We start from the raw sequence: 21,853 nt of genomic DNA, 5'->3' as shown, positions 1-21,853 counted from the left end.
TCCCTCCCCAGGGAGGTAGAACAGACCCTGTAACAGTCTGTCCCTCCCCAGGGAGGTAGAACAGACCCTGTAACAGTCTGTCCCTCCCCAGGGAGGTAGAACAGACCCTGTAACAGTCTGTCCCTCCCCAGGGAGGTAGAACACCCCCTGTAACAGTCTGTCCCTCCCCAGGGAGGTAGAACAGCCCCTGTAACAGTCTGTCCCTCCCCAGGGAGGTAGAACACCCCCTGTAACAGTCTGTCCCTCCCCAGGGAGGTAGAACAGCCCCTGTAACAGTCTGTCCCTCCCCAGGGAGGTAGAACAGCCCCTGTAACAGTCTGTCCCTCCCCAGGGAGGTAGAACAGACCCTGTAACAGTCTGTCCCTCCCCAGGGAGGTAGAACAGACCCTGTAACAGTCTGTCCCTCCCCAGGGAGGTAGAACAGCCCCTGTAACAGTCTGTCCCTCCCCAGGGAGGTAGAACAGACCCTGTAACAGTCTGTCCCTCCCCAGGGAGGTAGAACAGACCCTGTAACAGTCTGTCCCTCCCCAGGGAGGTAGAACAGACCCTATAACAGTCTGTCCCTCCCCAGGGAGGTAGAACACCCCCTGTAACAGTCTGTCCCTCCCCAGGGAGGTAGAACAGACCCTATAACAGTCTGTCCCTCCCCAGGGAGGTAGAACACCCCCTGTAACAGTCTGTCCCTCCCCAGGGAGGTAGAACACCCCCTGTAACAGTCTGTCCCTCCCCAGGGAGGTAGAACAGCCCCTGTAACAGTCTGTCCCTCCCCAGGGAGGTGGAACAGACCCTGTAACAGTCTGTCCCTCCCCAGGGAGGTAGAACAGACCCTGTAACAGTCTGTCCCTCCCCAGGGAGGTAGAACAGCCCCTGTAACAGTCTGTCCCTCCCCAGGGAGGTAGAACAGACCCTATAACAGTCTGTCCCTCCCCAGGGAGGTAGAACACCCCCTGTAACAGTCTGTCCCTCCCCAGGGAGGTAGAACAGCCCCTGTAACAGTCTGTCCCTCCCCAGGGAGGTAGAACAGCCCCTGTAACAGTCTGTCCCTCCCCAGGGAGGTAGAACAGACCCTGTAACAGTCTGTCCCTCCCCAGGGAGGTAGAACACCCCCTGTAACAGTCTGTCCCTCCCCAGGGAGGTAGAACAGCCCCTGTAACAGTCTGTCCCTCCCCAGGGAGGTAGAACAGACCCTGTAACAGTCTGTCCCTCCCCAGGGAGGTGGAACAGACCCTGTAACAGTCTGTCCCTCCCCAGGGAGGTAGAACAGACCCTGTAACAGTCTGTCCCTCCCCAGGGAGGTAGAACAGCCCCTGTAACAGTCTGTCCCTCCCCAGGGAGGTAGAACAGCCCCTGTAACAGTCTGTCCCTCCCCAGGGAGGTAGAACAGACCCTATAACAGTCTGTCCCTCCCCAGGGAGGTAGAACACCCCCTGTAACAGTCTGTCCCTCCCCAGGGAGGTAGAACAGCCCCTGTAACAGTCTGTCCCTCCCCAGGGAGGTGGAACAGACCCTGTAACAGTCTGTCCCTCCCCAGGGAGGTAGAACAGACCCTGTAACAGTCTGTCCCTCCCCAGGGAGGTAGAACAGCCCCTGTAACAGTCTGTCCCTCCCCAGGGAGGTAGAACAGACCCTATAACAGTCTGTCCCTCCCCAGGGAGGTAGAACACCCCCTGTAACAGTCTGTCCCTCCCCAGGGAGGTAGAACAGCCCCTGTAACAGTCTGTCCCTCCCCAGGGAGGTAGAACAGCCCCTGTAACAGTCTGTCCCTCCCCAGGGAGGTAGAACAGACCCTGTAACAGTCTGTCCCTCCCCAGGGAGGTAGAACACCCCCTGTAACAGTCTGTCCCTCCCCAGGGAGGTAGAACAGCCCCTGTAACAGTCTGTCCCTCCCCAGGGAGGTAGAACAGACCCTGTAACAGTCTGTCCCTCCCCAGGGAGGTGGAACAGACCCTGTAACAGTCTGTCCCTCCCCAGGGAGGTAGAACAGACCCTGTAACAGTCTGTCCCTCCCCAGGGAGGTAGAACAGCCCCTGTAACAGTCTGTCCCTCCCCAGGGAGGTAGAACAGCCCCTGTAACAGTCTGTCCCTCCCCAGGGAGGTAGAACAGACCCTATAACAGTCTGTCCCTCCCCAGGGAGGTAGAACACCCCCTGTAACAGTCTGTCCCTCCCCAGGGAGGTAGAACAGCCCCTGTAACAGTCTGTCCCTCCCCAGGGAGGTGGAACAGACCCTGTAACAGTCTGTCCCTCCCCAGGGAGGTAGAACAGACCCTGTAACAGTCTGTCCCTCCCCAGGGAGGTAGAACAGCCCCTGTAACAGTCTGTCCCTCCCCAGGGAGGTAGAACAGACCCTATAACAGTCTGTCCCTCCCCAGGGAGGTAGAACACCCCCTGTAACAGTCTGTCCCTCCCCAGGGAGGTAGAACAGCCCCTGTAACAGTCTGTCCCTCCCCAGGGAGGTAGAACAGCCCCTGTAACAGTCTGTCCCTCCCCAGGGAGGTAGAACAGACCCTGTAACAGTCTGTCCCTCCCCAGGGAGGTAGAACAGCCCCTGTAACAGTCTGTCCCTCCCCAGGGAGGTAGAACAGCCCCTGTAACAGTCTGTCCCTCCCCAGGGAGGTAGAACAGACCCTATAACAGTCTGTCCCTCCCCAGGGAGGTAGAACACCCCCTGTAACAGTCTGTCCCTCCCCAGGGAGGTAGAACAGCCCCTGTAACAGTCTGTCCCTCCCCAGGGAGGTGGAACAGACCCTGTAACAGTCTGTCCCTCCCCAGGGAGGTAGAACAGACCCTGTAACAGTCTGTCCCTCCCCAGGGAGGTAGAACAGCCCCTGTAACAGTCTGTCCCTCCCCAGGGAGGTAGAACAGACCCTATAACAGTCTGTCCCTCCCCAGGGAGGTAGAACACCCCCTGTAACAGTCTGTCCCTCCCCAGGGAGGTAGAACAGCCCCTGTAACAGTCTGTCCCTCCCCAGGGAGGTAGAACAGCCCCTGTAACAGTCTGTCCCTCCCCAGGGAGGTAGAACAGACCCTGTAACAGTCTGTCCCTCCCCAGGGAGGTAGAACACCCCCTGTAACAGTCTGTCCCTCCCCAGGGAGGTAGAACAGCCCCTGTAACAGCCTGTCCCTCCCCAGGGAGGTAGAACAGCCCCTGTAACAGCCTGTCCCTCCCCAGGTAGGTAGAACAGACCCTGTAACAGTCTGTCCCTCCCCAGGTATGTAGAACAGCCCCTGTAACAGCCTGTCCCTCCCCAGGGAGGTAGAACAGCCCCTGTAACAGCCTGTCCCTCCCCAGGGAGGTAGAACAGCCCCTGTAACAGCCTGTCCCTCCCCAGGGAGGTAGAACAGCCCCTGTAACAGCCTGTCCCTCCCCAGGGAGGTAGAACAGACCCTGTAACAGTCTGTCCCTCCCCAGGGAGGTAGAACAGCCCCTGTAACAGCCTGTCCCTCCCCAGGGAGGTAGAACAGCCCCTGTAACAGTCTGTCCCTCCCCAGGGAGGTAGGACACCCCCTGTAACAGCCTGTCCCTCCCCAGGGAGGTAGAACAGCCCCTGTAACAGCCTGTCCCTCCCCAGGGAGGTAGAACACCCCCTGTAACAGCCTGTCCCTCCCCAGGGAGGTAGAACAGCCCCTGTAACAGCCTGTCCCTCCCCAGGGAGGTAGAACAGCCCCTGTAACAGCCTGTCCCTCCCCAGGGAGGTAGAACAGCCCCTGTAACAGCCTGTCCCTCCCCAGGGAGGTAGAACAGCCCCTGTAACAGCCTGTCCCTCCCCAGGGAGGTAGAACAGCCCCTGTAACAGCCTGTCCCTCCCCAGGGAGGTAGAACAGCCCCTGTAACAGCCTGTCCCTCCCCAGGGAGGTAGAACAGACCCTGTAACAGCCTGTCCCTCCCCAGGTATGTAGAACAGCCCCTGTAACAGCCTGTCCCTCCCCAGGTAGTACCAGTACCGGAGGATCAGTTTACCACTGAAGATATTAAAGAAGCCTTCCTGCTGCAGGCGCAGGAACAGAACATGGAGCTGATGGAGATACCCCACCACACTGACCTCCAACAGGTACCCCACCACACTGACCTCCAACAGGTACCCCACCACACTGACCTCCAACAGGTACCCCACCACACTGACCTCCAACAGGTACCCCACCACACTGACCTCCAACAGGTACCCCACCACACTGACCTCCAACAGGTACCCCACCACACTGACCTCCAACAGGTACCCCACCACACTGACCTCCAACAGGTACCCCACCACACTGACCTCCAACAGGTACCCCACCACACTGACCTCCAACAGGTACCCCACCACACTGACCTCCAACAGGTACCCCACCACACTGACCTCCAACAGGTACCCCAACACACTGACCTCCAACAGGTACCCCACCACACTGACCTCCAACAGGTACCCCACCACACTGACCTCCAACAGGTACCCACACTGACCTCCAACAGGTACCCCACCACACTGACCTCCAACAGGTACCCCACCACACTGACCTCCAACAGGTACCCCACCACACTGACCTCCAACAGGTACCCCAACACACTGACCTCCAACAGGTACCCCACCACACTGACCTCCAACAGGTACCCCACCACACTGACCTCCAACAGGTACCCACACTGACCTCCAACAGGTACCCCACCACACTGACCTCCAACAGGTACCCCACCACACTGACCTCCAACAGGTACCCACACTGACCTCCAACAGGTACCCCACCACACTGACCTCCAACAGGTACCCCACCACACTGACCTCCAACAGGTACCCACACTGACCTCCAACAGGTACCCCACCACACTGACCTCCAACAGGTACCCCACCACACTGACCTCCAACAGGTACCCCACCACACTGACCTCCAACAGGTACCCCACCACACTGACCTCCAACAGGTACCCCACCACACTGACCTCCAACAGGTACCCCACCACACTGACCTCCAACAGGTACCCCACCACACTGACCTCCAACAGGTACCCCACCACACTGACCTCCAACAGGTACCCCACCACACTGACCTCCAACAGGTACCCCACCACACTGACCTCCAACAGGTACCCCACCACACTGACCTCCAACAGGTACCCCAACACACTGACCTCCAACAGGTACCCCAACACACTGACCTCCAACAGGTACCCCAACACACTGACCTCCAACAGGTACCCCACCACACTGACCTCCAACAGGTACCCCACCACACTGACCTCCAACAGGTACCCCAACACACTGACCTCAAACAGGTACCCCAACACACTGACCTCCAACAGGTACCCCAACACACTGACCTCCAACAGGTACCCCACCACACTGACCTCCAACAGGTACCCCACCACACTGACCTCCAACAGGTACCCACACTGACCTCAAACAGGTACCCCAACACACTGACCTCAAACAGGTACCCCAACACACTGACCTCAAACAGGTACCCCAACACACTGACCTCAAACAGGTACCCCAACACACTGACCTCAAACAGGTACCCCAACACACTGACCACAAACAGGTACCCCAACACACTGACCACAAACAGGTACCCCAACACACTGACCTCAAACAGGTACCCCAACACACTGACCACAAACAGGTACCCCAACACACTGACCTCAAACAGGTACCCCAACACACTGACCTCAAACAGGTACCCACACTGACCTCAAACAGGTACCCCAACACACTGACCTCAAACAGGTACACACACTGACCTCAAACAGGTACCCCAACACACTGACCTCCAACAGGTACCCCAACACACTGACCTCCAACAGGTACCCCAACACACTGACCTCAAACAGGTACACACACTGACCACAAACAGGTACCCCAACACACTGACCTCAAACAGGTACCCCACCACACTGACCTCAAACAGGTACACACACTGACCACAAACAGGTACCCCAACACACTGACCTCAAACAGGTACACACACTGACCACAAACAGGTACCCCAACACACTGACCTCAAACAGGTACCCCAACACACTGACCTCAAACAGGTACACACACTGACCTCAAACAGGTACCCCAACACACTGACCTCAAACAGGTACCCCAACACACTGACCTCAAACAGGTACCCCAACACACTGACCTCAAACAGGTACCCCAACACACTGACCTCAAACAGGTACCCCAACACACTGACCTCAAACAGGTACCCCAACACACTGACCTCAAACAGGTACCCACACTGACCTCAAACAGGTACACACACTGACCTCAAACAGGTACACACACTGACCTCAAACAGGTACACACACTGACCTCAAACAGGTACCCACACTGACCTCAAACAGGTACACACACTGACCTCAAACAGGTACACACACACACTGACCTCCAACAGGTACCCCAACACACTGACCTCAAACAGGTACACACACTGACCTCCAACAGGTACCCACACTGACCTCAAACAGGTACCCCAACACACTGACCTCAAACAGGTACCCCAACACACTGACCTCAAACAGGTACACACACTGACCTCAAACAGGTACACACACTGACCTCAAACAGGTACACACACACACTGACCTCAAACAGGTACACACACACACTGACCTCAAACAGGTACACACACACACTGACCTCAAACAGGTACACACACACACTGACCTCAAACAGGTACACACACTGACCTCAAACAGGTACACACACACACTGACCTCAAACAGGTACACACACACACTGACCTCAAACAGGTACACACACTGACCTCAAACAGGTACACACACACACACACACACTGACCTCAAACAGGTACACACACACACACACACACTGACCTCAAACAGGTACACACACACACACACACACTGACCTCAAACAGGTACACACACACACACACACACACACAGCCCTCAAACAGGTACACACACACACACACCTCAAACAGGTACACACACACACACACCTCAAACAGGTACTGATACTGGACCGTGTTCTACAACATGTTAAATATCATACAGCTATTAGATCTAGGATACACCCTGTCACAGTCGGTTGTAACACAGCCTGGGTTCGAACCCCAAGCTGTAGGTTTGTGTTATTTATTAGTTAACCTTTATTCATACAGGTTTTTCTCATTGAGATAACATCTCTTTTCCAAGAGAGACCTGGTCCAATAGCAGCAGGGGGAACAACGTTTCAGACAAAAACAACTTACTGACACAACAGTAAACAAAACTATAAACACACATACAGTCCAATTACATATGACGTTAAAAACATAAGTCTTGACTAACATTAGGATTTACAGACAGCACTTGAACGAGTATCTATAGCCACCAGAGTCTTTAACGCCACAGATTTCAGGGGATGTGTAAAGTCCAGAGAAGGGTAAGTACCCAGAGAACAGTCCTGACATGGTTAAGTACCTAGAGAACAGTCCTGACATGGTTAAGTACCTAGAGAACAGTCCTGACATGTCAGAGCAGGAATGGTTAAGTACCCAGAGAACAGTCCTGACATGGTTAAGTACCTAGAGAACAGTCCTGACATGTCAGAGCAGGAATGGTTAAGTACCCAGAGAACAGTCCTGACATGGTTAAGTACCTAGAGAACAGTCCTGACATGGTTAAGTACCTAGAGAACAGTCCTGACATGTCAGAGCAGGAATGGTTAAGTACCCAGAGAACAGTCCTGACATGGTTAAGTACCTAGAGAACAGTCCTGAAATGTCAGAGCAGGAATGGTTAAGTACCTAGAGAACAGTCCTGACATGGTTAATTACCTAGAGGACAGTCCTGACATGTCAGAGCAGGAATGGTTAAGTACCTAGAGGACAGTCCTGACATGTCAGAGCAGGAATGGTTAAGTACCTAGAGAACAGTCCTGACATGTCAGAGCAGGAATGGTTAAGTACCTAGAGGACAGTCCTGACATGGTTAAGTACCTAGAGAACAGTCCTGACATGGTTAAGTACCTAGAGAACAGTCCTGACATGGTTAAGTACCTAGAGAACAGTCCTGACATGTCAGAGCAAGAATGGTTAAGTACCTAGAGAACAGTCCTGACATGGTTAAGGACCTAGAGAACAGTCCTGACATGGTTAAGTACCTAGAGAACAGTCCTGACATGTCAGATCAGGAATGGTTAAGTACCTAGAGAACAGTCCTGACATGTCAGATCAGGAATGGTTAAGTACCTAGAGAACAGTCCTGACATGGTTAAGTACCTAGAGAACAGTCCTGACATGTCAGAGCAGGAATGGTTAAGTACCTAGAGAACAGTCCTGACATGGTTAAGTACCTAGAGAACAGTCCTGACATGGTTAAGTACCTAGAGAACAGTCCTGACATGGTTAAGTACCTAGAGAACAGTCCTGACATGTCAGATCAGGAATGGTTAAGTACCTAGAGAACAGTCCTGACATGGTTAAGTACCTAGAGAACAGTCCTGACATGGTTAAGTACCTAGAGAACAGTCCTGACATGGTTAAGTACCTAGAGAACAGTCCTGACATGTCAGAGCAGGAATGGTTAAGTACCTAGAGAACAGTCCTGATATGTCAGATCAGGAATGGTTAAGTACCTAGAGAACAGTCCTGACATGGTTAAGTACCTAGAGAACAGTCCTGACATGTCAGAGCAGGAATGGTTAAGTACCTAGAGATCAGTCCTGACATGGTTAAGTACCTAGAGAACAGTCCTGACATGTCAGAGCAGGAATGGTTAAGTACCTAGAGAACAATCAAATCAAATCACATTTATTTATATAGCCCTTCGTACATCAGCTGATATCTCAAAGTGCTGTACAGAAACCCAGCCTAAAACCCCAAACAGCAAGCAATGCAGGTGTAAAAGCACGGTGGCTAGGAAAAACTCCCCAGAAAGGCCAAAACCTAGGAAGAAACCTAGAGAGGAACCAGGCTATGTGGGGTGGCCAGTCCTCTTCTGGCTGTGCCAGGTGGAGATTATAACAGAACATGGCCAAGATGTTCAAATGTTCATAAATGACCAGCATGGTCGAATAATAATAAGGCAGAACAGTTGAAACTGGAGCAGCAGCACGGCCAGGTGGACTGGGGACAGCAAGGAGTCATCATGTCAGGTAGTCCTGGGGCATGGTCCTAGGGCTCAGGTCCTCCGAGAAAGAGAGAATTAGAGAAAGCACACTTAAATTCACACAGGACACCGAATAGGACAGGAGAAGTACTCCAGATATAACAAACTGACCCTAGCCCCCCGACATAAACTACTGCGGCATAAATACTGGAGGCTGAGACAGGAGGGGTCAGGAGACACTGTGGCCCCATCTGAGGACACCCCCGGACAGGGCCAAACAGGAAGGATATAACCCCACCCACTTTGCCAAAGCACAGCCCCCATACCACTAGCGGGATATCTTCAACCACCTACTTACCATCCTGAGACAAGGCTGAGTATAGCCCACAAAGATCTCCGCCATGGCACAACCCAAGGGGGGGCGCCAAACCAGACAGGAGGACCACATCAGTGAATCAACACACTAAGGTGACGCACCCCTTCCAGGGACGGCATGAGAGAGCCCCAGTAAGCCAGTGACTCAGCCCCTGTAATAGGGTTAGAGGCAGAGAAAGAGGGGAACCGGCCAGGCAGAGACAGCAAGGGCGGTTCGTTGCTCCAGAGCCTTTCCGTTCACCTTCCCACTCCTGGGCCAGACTACACTCAATCATATGACCCACTGAAGAGATGAGTCTTCAGTAAAGAATTAAAGGTTGAGACCGAGTTTGCGTCTCTGACATGGGTAGGCAGACCGTTCCAAAATAATGGAGCTCTATAGGAGAAAGCCCTGCCTCCAGCTGTTTGCTTAGAAATTCTAGGGACAATTAGGAGGCCTGCGTCTTGTGACCGTAGCGTACGTGTAGGTATGTACGGCAGGACCAAATCAGAGAGATAGGTAGGAGCAAGCCCATGTAATGCTTTGTAGGTTAGCAGTAAAACCTTGAAATCAGCCCTTGCTTTGACAGGAAGCCAGTGTAGGAAGGCTAGCACTGGAGTAATATGATAATTTTTTTTGGTTCTAGTCAGGATTCTAGAAGCCGTATTTAGCACTAACTGAAGTTTATTTAGTGCTTTATCCGGGTAGCCGGAAAGTAGAGCATTGCAGTAGTCTAACCTAGAAGTGACAAAAGCATGGATTAATTTTTCTGCATAATTTTTGGACAGAAAGTTTCTGATTTTTGCAATGTTACGTAGATGGAAAAAAGCTGTCCTTGAAATGGTCTTGATATGTTCTTCAAAAGAGAGATCAGGGTCCAGAGTAACGCCGAGGTCCTTCACAGTTTTATTTGAGACGACTGTACAACCATTAAGATTAATTGTCAGATTCAACAGAAGATCTCTTTGTTTCTTGGGACCTAGAACAAGCATCTCTGTTTTGTCCGAATTTAAAAGTAGAAAGTTAGCAGCCATCCACTTCCTTATGTCTGAAACACATGCTTGCTTCTAGCAAGGGCAATTTTGGGGCTTCACCATGTTTCATTGAAATGTACAGCTGTGTGTCATCCGCATAGCAGTGAAAGTTAACATTATGTTTTTGAATGACATCCCCAAAGAGGTAAAATATATAGTGAAAACAATAGTGGTCCTAAAACGGAACCTTGAGGAACACCGAAATTTACAGTTGATTTGTCAGAGGAAAAACCATTCACAGAGACAAACTGATATCTTTCCGACAGATAAGATCTAAACTAGGCCAGAACTTGTCCGTGTAGACCAATTTGGGTTTCCAATCTCTCCAAAATAATGTGGTGATCGATGGTATCAAAAGCAGCACTAAGGTCTAGGAGCAGGAATGGTTAAGTACCTAGAGAACAGTCCTGACATGTCAGAGCAGGAATGGTTAAGTACCTAGAGAACAGTCCTAACATGGTTAAGTACCTAGAGAACAGTCCTGACATGTCAACGCAGGAGTCAGATTTCTCTCATATTGTTTGGGAGAAATGTGCATAGTTCTCACGTGCATTTACGGAGCAAGAGTGTGGTTTCTCCCAAAACTCGAGGGAGAAACAGTCATATACAGTCACACCTGTACCAGACTGGGGGGAGCACCAGTACCAGACTGGGAGAGACTGGGCAGGGGGGGCACCTGTACCAGACTGGGAGAGACGGGGCGGGGGGGGCACCTGTACCAGACTGGGAGAGACGGGGCCGGAGGGGCACCTGTACCAGACTGGGAGAGACGGGGCGGGGGGGGCACCTGTACCAGACTGGGAGAGACGGGGCCGGGGGGGCACCTGTACCAGACTGGGAGAGACGGGGCAGGGGGGGGCACCTGTACCAGACTGGGAGAGACATGGCAGGTGGGGACACCTGTACCTGACTGGGGGGGGGCACCTGTACCAGACTGGGAGAGACAGGGCAGGGAGGGGGAGCACCTGTACCAGACTGGGAGAGGCAGACCAGGGTAGGGGGGGGCACCTGTACCAGACTGGGAGAGACAGGGCAGCGGGGGGGGCACCTGTACCAGACTGGGAGAGACAAGGCAGGGCAGGGGGAGCACCTGTACCAGACTGGGAGAGACAGGGCAGGGGGAGGGGGGGGGGCACCTGTACCAGACTGGGAGAGACGGGGCCGAGGGGGGCACCTGTACCAGACTGGGAGAGACGGGGCAGGGGGAGGGGCACCAGTCCAGACTGGGAGAGAAGGGGGGGACATCTGTACCAGACTGGGAGAGACAGGGCAGGGAGGGGGAGCACCTGTACCAGACTGGGAGAGACAGGGCAGGGAGGGGGAGCACCTGTACCAGACTGGGAGAGGCAGACCAGGGTAGGGGGGGGCACCTGTACCAGACTGGGAGAGACAGGGCAGCGGGGGGGGCACCTGTACCAGACTGGGAGAGACAAGGCAGGGCAGGGGGAGCACCTGTACCAGACTGGGAGAGACGGGGCAGGGGGAGGGGCACCAGTCCAGACTGGGAGAGAAGGGGGGGACATCTGTACCAGACTGGGAGAGACAGGGCAGGGAGGGGGAGCACCTGTACCAGACTGGGAGAGGCAGACCAGGGTAGGGGGGGGCACCTGTACCAGACTGGGAGAGACAGGGCAGCGGGGAGGGCACCTGTACCAGACTGGGAGAGACAAGGCAGGGCAGGGGGAGCACCTGTACCAGACTGGGAGAGACAGGGCGGGGGAGGGGGAGGGGGGGGGGGCACCTGTACCAGACTGGGAGAGACAGGGCAGCGGGGGGGCACCTGTACCAGACTGGGAGTGACAGGGCAGGGAGGGGGAGCACCTGTACCAGACTGGGAGAGGCAGACCAGGGCAGGGGGGGGGGGCACCTGTACCAGACTGGGAGAGACAGGGCAGGGGAGGGAGGCGGGCAGGCCTTCAGAGAGATCAGTTCTGTGGCCAACAGAGCACATGGATCCCACTGTATCGACGTGGAAAGGAACCCGTCCAGTTGGCTGCATTGAAGGTCTATAGTTCAGCTGAGCTGATGAAACTTACACTATAAAATATGACCAGTGGTTTCTTTCCTGATATTTAAGGTTAGAAGATACCATCTGAGTAGGACATTCTGTCAAACTCTTCCCACAGAGGGCTGAGTGTCTGCGGGTTTTCGCTCCACTCTTGTGGATGTTTAAATGTATATGTTGCAACCCTGTGATGCCTTAGACCGCTGTGCCACTCGGAGGACAGTTTATTTATTTTTAATACATTTGAATACATTTCTAAAAACCTTTAGGTGGAAATAAAACTATTTTAATCCATTTTAGGAAACGGCTGTAACAAAATGTGGAAAAAGTCAAATGGTCTGAATACTTTGTGTGTGTGTATATACAGTACTAGGCAAGGTTTGGACACACCTAGTCATTCAAGTTTAAATTTTATTTTTATGTTTACTATTTTCTATTTTTTCATTGTAGAATAATAATGAAGACATCAAAACTATGAAATAACACATATGGAATCATGTTGAAACCAAAAAAGTGTTTAAACAAATCAAAATATATTTGAGATTCTTCAAAGTAGCCACCCTTTAAAACACCTTCTCTCCACCAGCTTCACGAGGTAGTCATCTGGAACACCTTCTCTCCACCAGCTTCACGAGGTAGTCACCTGGAACACCTTCTCTCCACCAGCTTCATGAGGTAGTCACTTGGAACACCTTCTCTCCACCAGCTTCATGAGGTAGTCATCTGGAACACCTTCTCTCCACCAGCTTCACGAGGTAGTCATCTGGAACACCTTCTCTCCACCAGCTTCACGAGGTAGTCACCCGGAACACCTTCTCTCCACCAGCTTCACGAGGTAGTCATCTGGAACACCTTCTCTCCACCAGCTTCACGAGGTAGTCACCTGGAACACCTTCTCTCCACCAGCTTCACGAGGTAGTCACCTGGAACACCTTCTCTCCACCAGCTTCACGAGGTAGTCACCTGGAACACCTTCTCTCCACCAGCTTCATGAGGTAGTCACCTGGAACACCTTCTCTCCACCAGCTTCACGAGGTAGTCACCGGGAACACATTCTCTCCACCAGCTTCACGAGGTAGTCACCTGGAACACCTTCTCTCCACCAGCTTCATGAGGTAGTCACCTGGAACACATTCTCTCCACCAGCTTCATGAGGTAGTCATCTGGAACACCTTCTCTCCACCAGCTTCACGAGGTAGTCACCTGGAACACATTCTTTCCACCAGCTTCACGGGGTAGTCATCTGGAACACCTTCTCTCCACCAGCTTCACGAGGTAGTCACCTGGAACACCTTCTCTCCACCAGCTTCACGAGGTAGTCACCTGGAACACATTCTCTCCACCAGCTTCACGAGGTAGTCACCTGGAACACATTCTCTCACCAGCTTCACGAGGTAGTCACCTGGAACACATTTAAATTAAAAGGTGTGCCTTGTTAAAAGTTCATTTGTGGAATTTATTTCCTCAATGCGTTTGAGCCAATGAATTGTGTTGTGACAAGGTAGGGGTGGTATACAGAACATAGCCCTATTTGGTAAAAGAGTCTATATTTTGGCAAGAACATTTCAAATGAGCAAAGAGAAACGACCGTCATTACTTTAAGACATGAAGGTCAGTTAATTAATCCGGGAAAAGGTCAAGAACTTTGAACATTTTTCAAGTGCAGTCGCAAAAACCATCATGACAGCCACAGGAAAGGAAGACCCAGAGTTACCTCTGCTCAGAGGATCAGTTCATTAGAGTTAACTGTCTCTCATGAGGACCGCCACAGGAAAGGAAGACCCAGAGTTACCTCTGCTCAGAGGATCAGTTCATTAGAGTTAACTGTCTCTCATGAGGACCGCCACAGGAAAGGAAGACCCAGAGTTACCTCTGCTCAGAGGATCAGTTCATTAGAGTTAACTGTCTCTCATGAGGACCGCCACAGGAAAGGAAGACCCAGAGTTACCTCTGCTCAGAGGATCAGTTCATTAGAGTTAACTGTCTCTCATGAGGACCGCCACAGGAAAGGAAGACCCAGAGTTACCTCTGCTCAGAGGATAAGTTCATTAGAGTTAACTGTCTCTCATGAGGACTGCCACAGGAAAGGAAGACCCAGAGTTACCTCTGCTCAGAGGATAAGTTCATTAGAGTTAACTGTCTCTCATGAGGACCGCCACAGGAAAGGAAGACCCAGAGTTACCTCTGCTCAGAGGATCAGTTCATTAGAGTTAACTGTCTCTCATGAGGACCGCCACAGGAAAGGAAGACCCAGAGTTACCTCTGCTGCAGAGGATCAGTTCATTAGAGTTAACTGTCTCTCATGAGGACCGCCACAGGAAAGGAAGACCCAGAGTTACCTCTGCTCAGAGGATCAGTTCATTAGAGTTAACTGTCTCTCATGAGGACCGCCACAGGAAAGGAAGACCCAGAGTTACCTCTGCTCAGAGGAGAAGATCATTAGAGTTAACTGTCTCTCATGAGGACCGCCACAGGAAAGGAAGACCCAGAGTTACCTCTGCTCAGAGGAGAAGATCATTAGAGTTAACTGTCTCTCATGAGGACCGCCACAGGAAAGGAAGACCCAGAGTTACCTCTGCTCAGAGGATAAGTTCATTAGAGTCACCAGCCTCAGATTGCAGCCCAAATAAATTCTTCACAGAGTTCAAGTAACCGACACATCTGAACATCAACTGTTCAGAGGAGACTGTGTGAATCAGGCCTTCGTGGTTGAATTGCTGCAAAGAAACCACTACTAAAGGACACCAATAAGAAGAGACTTGCTTGGGCCAAGAAACACGAGCGGTGGACATTAGACCGGAGGAAATCTGTTCTTTTGTCCAAATTTAAGATTTGTGCTTACAACCGCTGTGTCTTTGTGAGACGCAGAGCAGGTGAACGTGTAGCGGTATTTATTTGAGAGGGGTAAAGATAAAGATTTTGTTCGGGCGCCAGGCAGGTATTAACCGAAAGGAAAAGAGTAGAATAGAGAGAGTACCACTACCAGACCCACACACATCAGCAGAAGAGACTGCCTAGAGTGTAGCCTGTTTACCAGATAGCCAGTGTAGAGAAAAGAGAATACACACCCTATAAAACCCACATCACAGCACAGGGGTAACCCCACCAATAAAACCTCATACAATAATACTAATAAATGTAATTTAAATGTAATAATAATAATAAATGTATAATGTAATTTTTCAATCACCGATGATTGAGTTAAATACTTTATAAACTACACACACTGAAAATAAACCAAACTTCTGATGCATACACACAATCAAACTGTCGCGCCACCCAAGAGCTCCTCCCCAAAGAGCTAAAAAACTGTCTTTATTTCCTCCTTCCTTACTGCTGATGCTCTCTTAAAGTGGCAGCGCACAGTGAAGGCTCCGTGCAGGATTTCGCCACAAACAGATGATCTCTGCATGTGTGGTTCCCAGCGTGAAGCATGGAGGAGGAGGTGTGGGGGTGCTTTGCTTGTGACACTGTGATTTTATTTAGAATTTAAGTCACACTTAACCAGCATGGCTACCATAGCATTCTGCAGCGATACTCCATCCCATCTGGTTTTTGCTTCGTGGGACTATCATTTGTTTTTCAAGAGGACAACGACCCAAAACACACCTCCCGGCTGTGTAAGAGCTATTTGACCAAGGAGAGTGATGGAGTACTGCATCAGATGACCTGGCCTCCAAAATCACCTGACCTCAACCCAATTGAGATGGTTTGGGATGAGATGGACCGCAGAGTGAAGGAAAAGCAGCCAACAAGTGCTCAGCATATGTGGGACCTCTGTCAAGACTGTTGGGAAAGCATTCCAGGTGAAGCTGGTTGAGAGAATGCCAAGTGTGCAAAGCTGTCAAGGCAAAGGGTGGCTATTTGAAGGTAATCAAATATAAAATATATTTAACACTTTTTTGTTTCTTTTTTTGGTTACTACATGATTCCATATGTGTTTATTTTTTAATAGTTTTGATGTCTTCTACTACTCTACAATGTAGAAAATAGTCCAAATAAAGAAAAACCCTTGAATGAGTAGGTGTCTAAACGTTTGACTTGTACTGTGTATATATTTTTAAACATCATATCCATATCAATCCAAATGCCTCAGTATTTATGTGTGGGAACACGTTCCATTGGAGAACCAACATCTAATGAGTGAACATGTTGTAGGAATGTTTCAGATGAACTGAAGCTTAAAAACATGTATTTCATTTTAAGTTGATGGTAACAATGCTAGTTGGTAACAATGCTAGGAGATGATAATGCTAGGACACGGTAATGCTGGGAAATGATAATGTTAGGACATGGTAATGCTGGGAGATGATAATGCTATAACATGGTAATGTTGCGAGATAATGCCCGGACATGGTAATGTTGGGAGATGATCATGCTAGGGCATGGTAATGCTAGGAGATGATAATGTTAGGACATGGTAATGCTGGGAGATGATAATGCTAGGACATGGTAATGTTGGGAGATGATAATGCTAGGACATCGCAATGCTATGAGATGAAAATGCTGTGAGATGATAATGCTGAGAAAAGGTAATGCTGTGGTCGTCTGTAGGCCATTTGGTAGAGCATGGTGCTTGCAACACCAGGATAGTGGGTTGGATTCCCGGGACCACCCAGACGTTAACTCTAACAGGACTGTTAAGTTGCTTTTACATATTTTCTGATAATTCTTGGTTATAATAAATTATATATTTTTTCTATCAGATTGCTCCTCCAGGGACACCGTACTTCTACGTAGAGCTGGACTCTGGAGAGAAACTCTTCTACCGCATTCAGAAAAACTTCCCTCTGCAGTTTGGCAGGTATATACACACACGCACACCATATATGATCTAACCTAGAAACTAGTGATGTGGATCTTTCAAGGATAAAGTGTTACCTGTCTAACAGGGGGTGTTCTTTAAGCCTATCCAACATAATCCAGGTAGAATCAAGAATTCTCCAGGGCAGCTGTCTAGGCCCCTTGTTTCAATATTTACTGACGACATGTCACTGGCTTTGAGTTAAGCCAGAGTGTCTATATATGCGGATGACTCAACACTATACACGTCAGCTACTACAGTGACTGTAATGACTGCAACACTCAACACTATACATGTCAGCTACTACAGTGACTGTAATGACTGCAACACTCAACACTATACACGTCAGCTACTACAGAGACTGAAATGACTGCAACACTCAACACTATACACGTCAGCTACTACAGTGACTGTAATGACTGCAACACTCAACACTATACACGTCAGCTACTACAGAGACTGTAATGACTGCAACACTCAACACTATACACGTCAGCTACTACAGTGACTGTAATGACTGCAACACTCAACACTATACACGTCAGCTACTACAGTGACTGTAATGACTGCAACACTCAACACTATACACGTCAGCTACTACAGAGACTGAAATGACTGCAACACTCAACACTATACACTTTAGCTACTACAGAGACTGAAATGACTGCAACACTCAACACTATACACGTCAGCTACTACAGTGACTGTAATGACTGCAACACTCAACACTATACACGACAGCTACTACAGAGACTGTAATGACTGCAACACTCAACACTATACACGTCAGCTACTACAGAGACTGTAATGACTGCAACACTCAACACTATACATGTCAGCTACTACAGTGACTGTAATGACTGCAACACTCAACACTATACATGTCAGCTACTACAGAGACTGTAATGACTGCAACACTCAACAAAGAGCTGCAGTTAGTTTCAGAGTGGGTGGCAAGGAATAAGTTAGCCCTAAATATTTCCAAAACTAAAAGCACTGTATTTGGAACAAAACACTCACTAAATTCTCAACCTCAACTAAATCTCATAATAAATAATGTGGAAATTGAGGAAGTTGAGGAGACTAAACTGCTTGGAGTAACCCTGGATTGTAAACTGTCATGGTCAAAACATGTTGATACAACAGTAGCTAAGATGGGAGAAGTCTGTCTATAATAAAGTGCTGCTCTACCTTCTTAACAACACTGTCAATATGGCAGGTCCTACAGGCCCTAGTTTCTACCTTCTTAACAACACTATAAACAAGGTAGGTCCTACAGGCCCTAGTTTCTACCTTCTTAACATCACTATCAACAAGGCAGGTCCTACAGGCCCTAGTTTCTACCTTCTTAACAACACTATCAACAAGACCGGTCCTACAGGCCCTAGTTTCTACCTTCTTAACAACACTATCAACAAGGCAGGTCCTACAGGCCCTAGTTTCTACCTTCTTAACAACACTATCAACAAGGCAGGTCCTACAGGCCCTAGTTTCTACCTTCTTAACAACACTATCAACAAGGCAGGTCCTACAGGCTCTAGTTTCTACCTTCTTAACAACACTATCAACAAGACCGGTCCTACAGGCCCTAGTTTCTACCTTCTTAACAACACTATCAACAAGGCAGGTCCTACAGGCCCTAGTTTCTACCTTCTTAACAGCACTATCAACAAGGCAGGTCCTACAGGCCCTAGTTTCTACCTTCTTAACGGCACTATCAACAAGGCAGGTCCTACAGGCTCTAGTTTCTACCTTCTTAACAACACTATCAACAAGGCAGGTCCTACAGGCTCTAGTTTCTACCTTCTTAACGGCACTATCAACAAGGCAGGTCCTACAGGCCCTAGTTTCTACCTTCTTAACAGCACTATCAACAAGGCAGGTCCTACAGGCCCTAGTTTCTACCTTCTTAACAACATTATCAACAAGGCAGGTCCTACAGGCCCTAGTTTCTACCTTCTTAACAGCACTATCAACAAGGCAGGTCCTACAGGCCCTAGTTTCTACCTTCTTAACAGCACTATCAACAAGGCAGGTCCTACAGGCCCTAGTTTCTACCTTCTTAACAACATTATCAACAAGGCAGGTCCTACAGGCCCTAGTTTCTACCTTCTTAACAACACCATCAACAAGGCAGGTCCTACAGGCTCTAGTTTCTACCTTCTTAACAGCACTATCAACAAGGCAGGTCCTACAGGCCCTAGTTTCTACCTTCTTAACAGCACTATCAACAAGGCAGGTCCTACAGGCCCTAGTTTCTACCTTCTTAACAGCACTATCAACAAGGCAGGTCCTACAGGCCCTAGTTTCTTCCTTAACAATACTATCAACAAGGCAGGTCCTACAGGCCCTAGTTTTGTCTCACCTTGACTACTGTTCAGTCGTGTGGTCAGGTGCCACAAAGAGGGACTTAGGAAAATTGCAGTTGAGTATCTTGAGCATCAACATGTGGGTTTGATTACAGGCTCAAAATGGCCAGAAACAAAGTACTTTCTTCTGAAACTCGTCAGTCTATTCTTGTTCTGAGAAATTAAGGCTATTCCATGCGAGAAATTGTCAAGAATCTGAAGAGCTCGTACAATGCTGTGTACTACTCCCTTCACAGAACAGTGCAAACTGTTTCTAACCAGAATAGAAAGTGGGAGGCCCCGGTGCACAACTGAGCAAGAGTATAAGTACATTACACTATCTCCGGTGGCAGGGTAGCCTAGTGGTTAGAGTGTTTGGCTAGTAACCACTGGTTGCAAGTTCAAATCCCCGAGCTGACAAGGTTCAAATCGGTCGTACTGCCCCTGAACAGGCAGTTAACCCACTGTTCCTAGGCCGTCATTAAAAATAAGAATTTGTTCTTAACTGACTTGCCTAGTTAAATAAAGGTAAAGTAAAATAAAATAACAAATCTAGTTTGAGAAACAGGCAGCTTCATTAAATAGTACTCGCAAAACACTAGTCTCAACGTCAACAGTGAATGTTGGGAATGGGAGACTAGACATCTACCACACTACTACCAATATCAGATTAGAGCCATAAAGGAGACTAGACATCTACCACACTACTACCAATATCAGATTAGAGCCATAAAGGAGACTTGACATCTACAGATTAGGGCCATAAGGGAGAGTTGACATCTACAGATTAGGGCCATAAGGGAGAGTTGACATCTACAGATTAGGGCCATAAAGGAGACTTGACATCTACAGATTAAGAGGCAATGCAGTCTGTTTTTTGTCCCCTGACTCTGGTTCTGAAATCACCTTCAAGTGTTTGAGCTAGTAATGTATCAATATTTATCCTTTACAAATTAGTAATGTATCAATATTTATCCTTTACAAATTAGCGATGACATGGCCGATGAATATCAGTTTGGATTTCATCCCCATCTCTAAATGGAATGGTTTTGACTGTTTGGAAGTTTTGACAGAGTGATTTTCTCTTCTTCTCTTGCTTCTGCTGTCCTTGTTATGAAATGATCAACTTTACCCTGTCTATGACCATATACACTGATTGTTTCAGGAAAAACTACCAAACCTATGGTGAACCTGATGGTGAACCTGAGCAATCTAAATCACATCCACTGTAAGCCCGTTCAGCAGGTACAGTCAGGCTACTGATATTGCCTGGAGACTAGACATCTACCACACTACTACCAATATCAGATTAGGGCCAAAAGAGATTCTAGACATCTACCACACCACTACCAATATCAGATTAGGGCCAAAGGGGATTCTAGACATCTACCACACTACTACGCAGTTCCATGCTTGTAGATCAATGACTGTCAACGCAGTTCCATGCTTGGAGATCAATGACTGTCAACGCAGTTCCATGCTTGGAGATCAATGACTGTCAACGCAGTTGAGATGAGAGATATTTTCAGAAGCTAGAAAGAAAGTAATATCAGCAAACAAAAATTGTGAACCAGCATGACCTTTGAACCTATTTTCTAACTGATGCTACGTTTTGGATCGGTTAGGGGTCCCTGGGCTGATGCTACGTTTTGGATCGGTTAGGGGTCCCTGGGCTGATGCTACGTTTTGGATCGGTTAGGGGTCCCTGGACTGATGCTACGTTTTGGATCCGTTAGGGGTCCCTGGACTGATGCTACGTTTTGGATCCGTTAGGGGTCCCTGGACTGATGCTACGTTTTGGATCCGTTAGGGGTCCCTGGACTGATGCTACGTTTTGGATCGGTTAGGGGTCCCTGGACTGATGTTACGTTTTGGATAGGTTAGGGGTCCCTGGGCTGATGCTACGTTTTGGATCGGTTAGGGGTCCCTGGACTGGTGCTACGTTTTGGATCGGTTAGGGGTCCCTGGACTGATGCTACGTTTTGGATCGGTTAGGGGTCCCTGGACTGATGCTACGTTTTGGATCGGTTAGGGGTCCCTGGACTGATGCTACGTTTTGGATCGGTTAGGGGTCCCTGGGCTGATGCTACGTTTTGGATCGGTTAGGGGTCCCTGGACTGATGCTACGTTTTGGATCGGTTAGGGGTCCCTGGGCTGATGTTACGTTTTGGATCGGTTAGGGGTCCCTGGGCTGATGTTACGTTTTGGATCCGTTAGGGGTCCCTGGACTGATGCTACGTTTTGGATCGGTTAGGGGTCCCTGGGCTGATGCTACGTTTTGGATCG

General features: G+C 49.6%; 1 protein-coding gene across 1 annotated transcript in view; it reads left to right on the top strand.

Moving 5' to 3' along the window:
• Positions 1–21,853, top strand: part of LOC139392818 (CWF19-like protein 1) — a 42,965-nt gene that overhangs the window by 17,191 nt on the left and 3,921 nt on the right. The window contains exons 12-13 of the mRNA XM_071141097.1: positions 3,932–4,051; positions 17,122–17,219. Of these exons, the coding sequence (XP_070997198.1) occupies positions 3,932–4,051; positions 17,122–17,219 (218 nt within the window). The remainder of the gene's footprint in view (positions 1–3,931; positions 4,052–17,121; positions 17,220–21,853) is intronic.

Source organism: Oncorhynchus clarkii, chromosome 33 (assembly GCF_045791955.1).
Source record: "Oncorhynchus clarkii lewisi isolate Uvic-CL-2024 chromosome 33, UVic_Ocla_1.0, whole genome shotgun sequence".
In the NCBI taxonomy this organism is placed as follows: domain Eukaryota; kingdom Metazoa; phylum Chordata; class Actinopteri; order Salmoniformes; family Salmonidae; genus Oncorhynchus; species Oncorhynchus clarkii.
The sequence above is the reverse complement of the archived record's forward strand: the minus strand, read 5'-3'. Positions and strand labels throughout refer to the sequence as shown.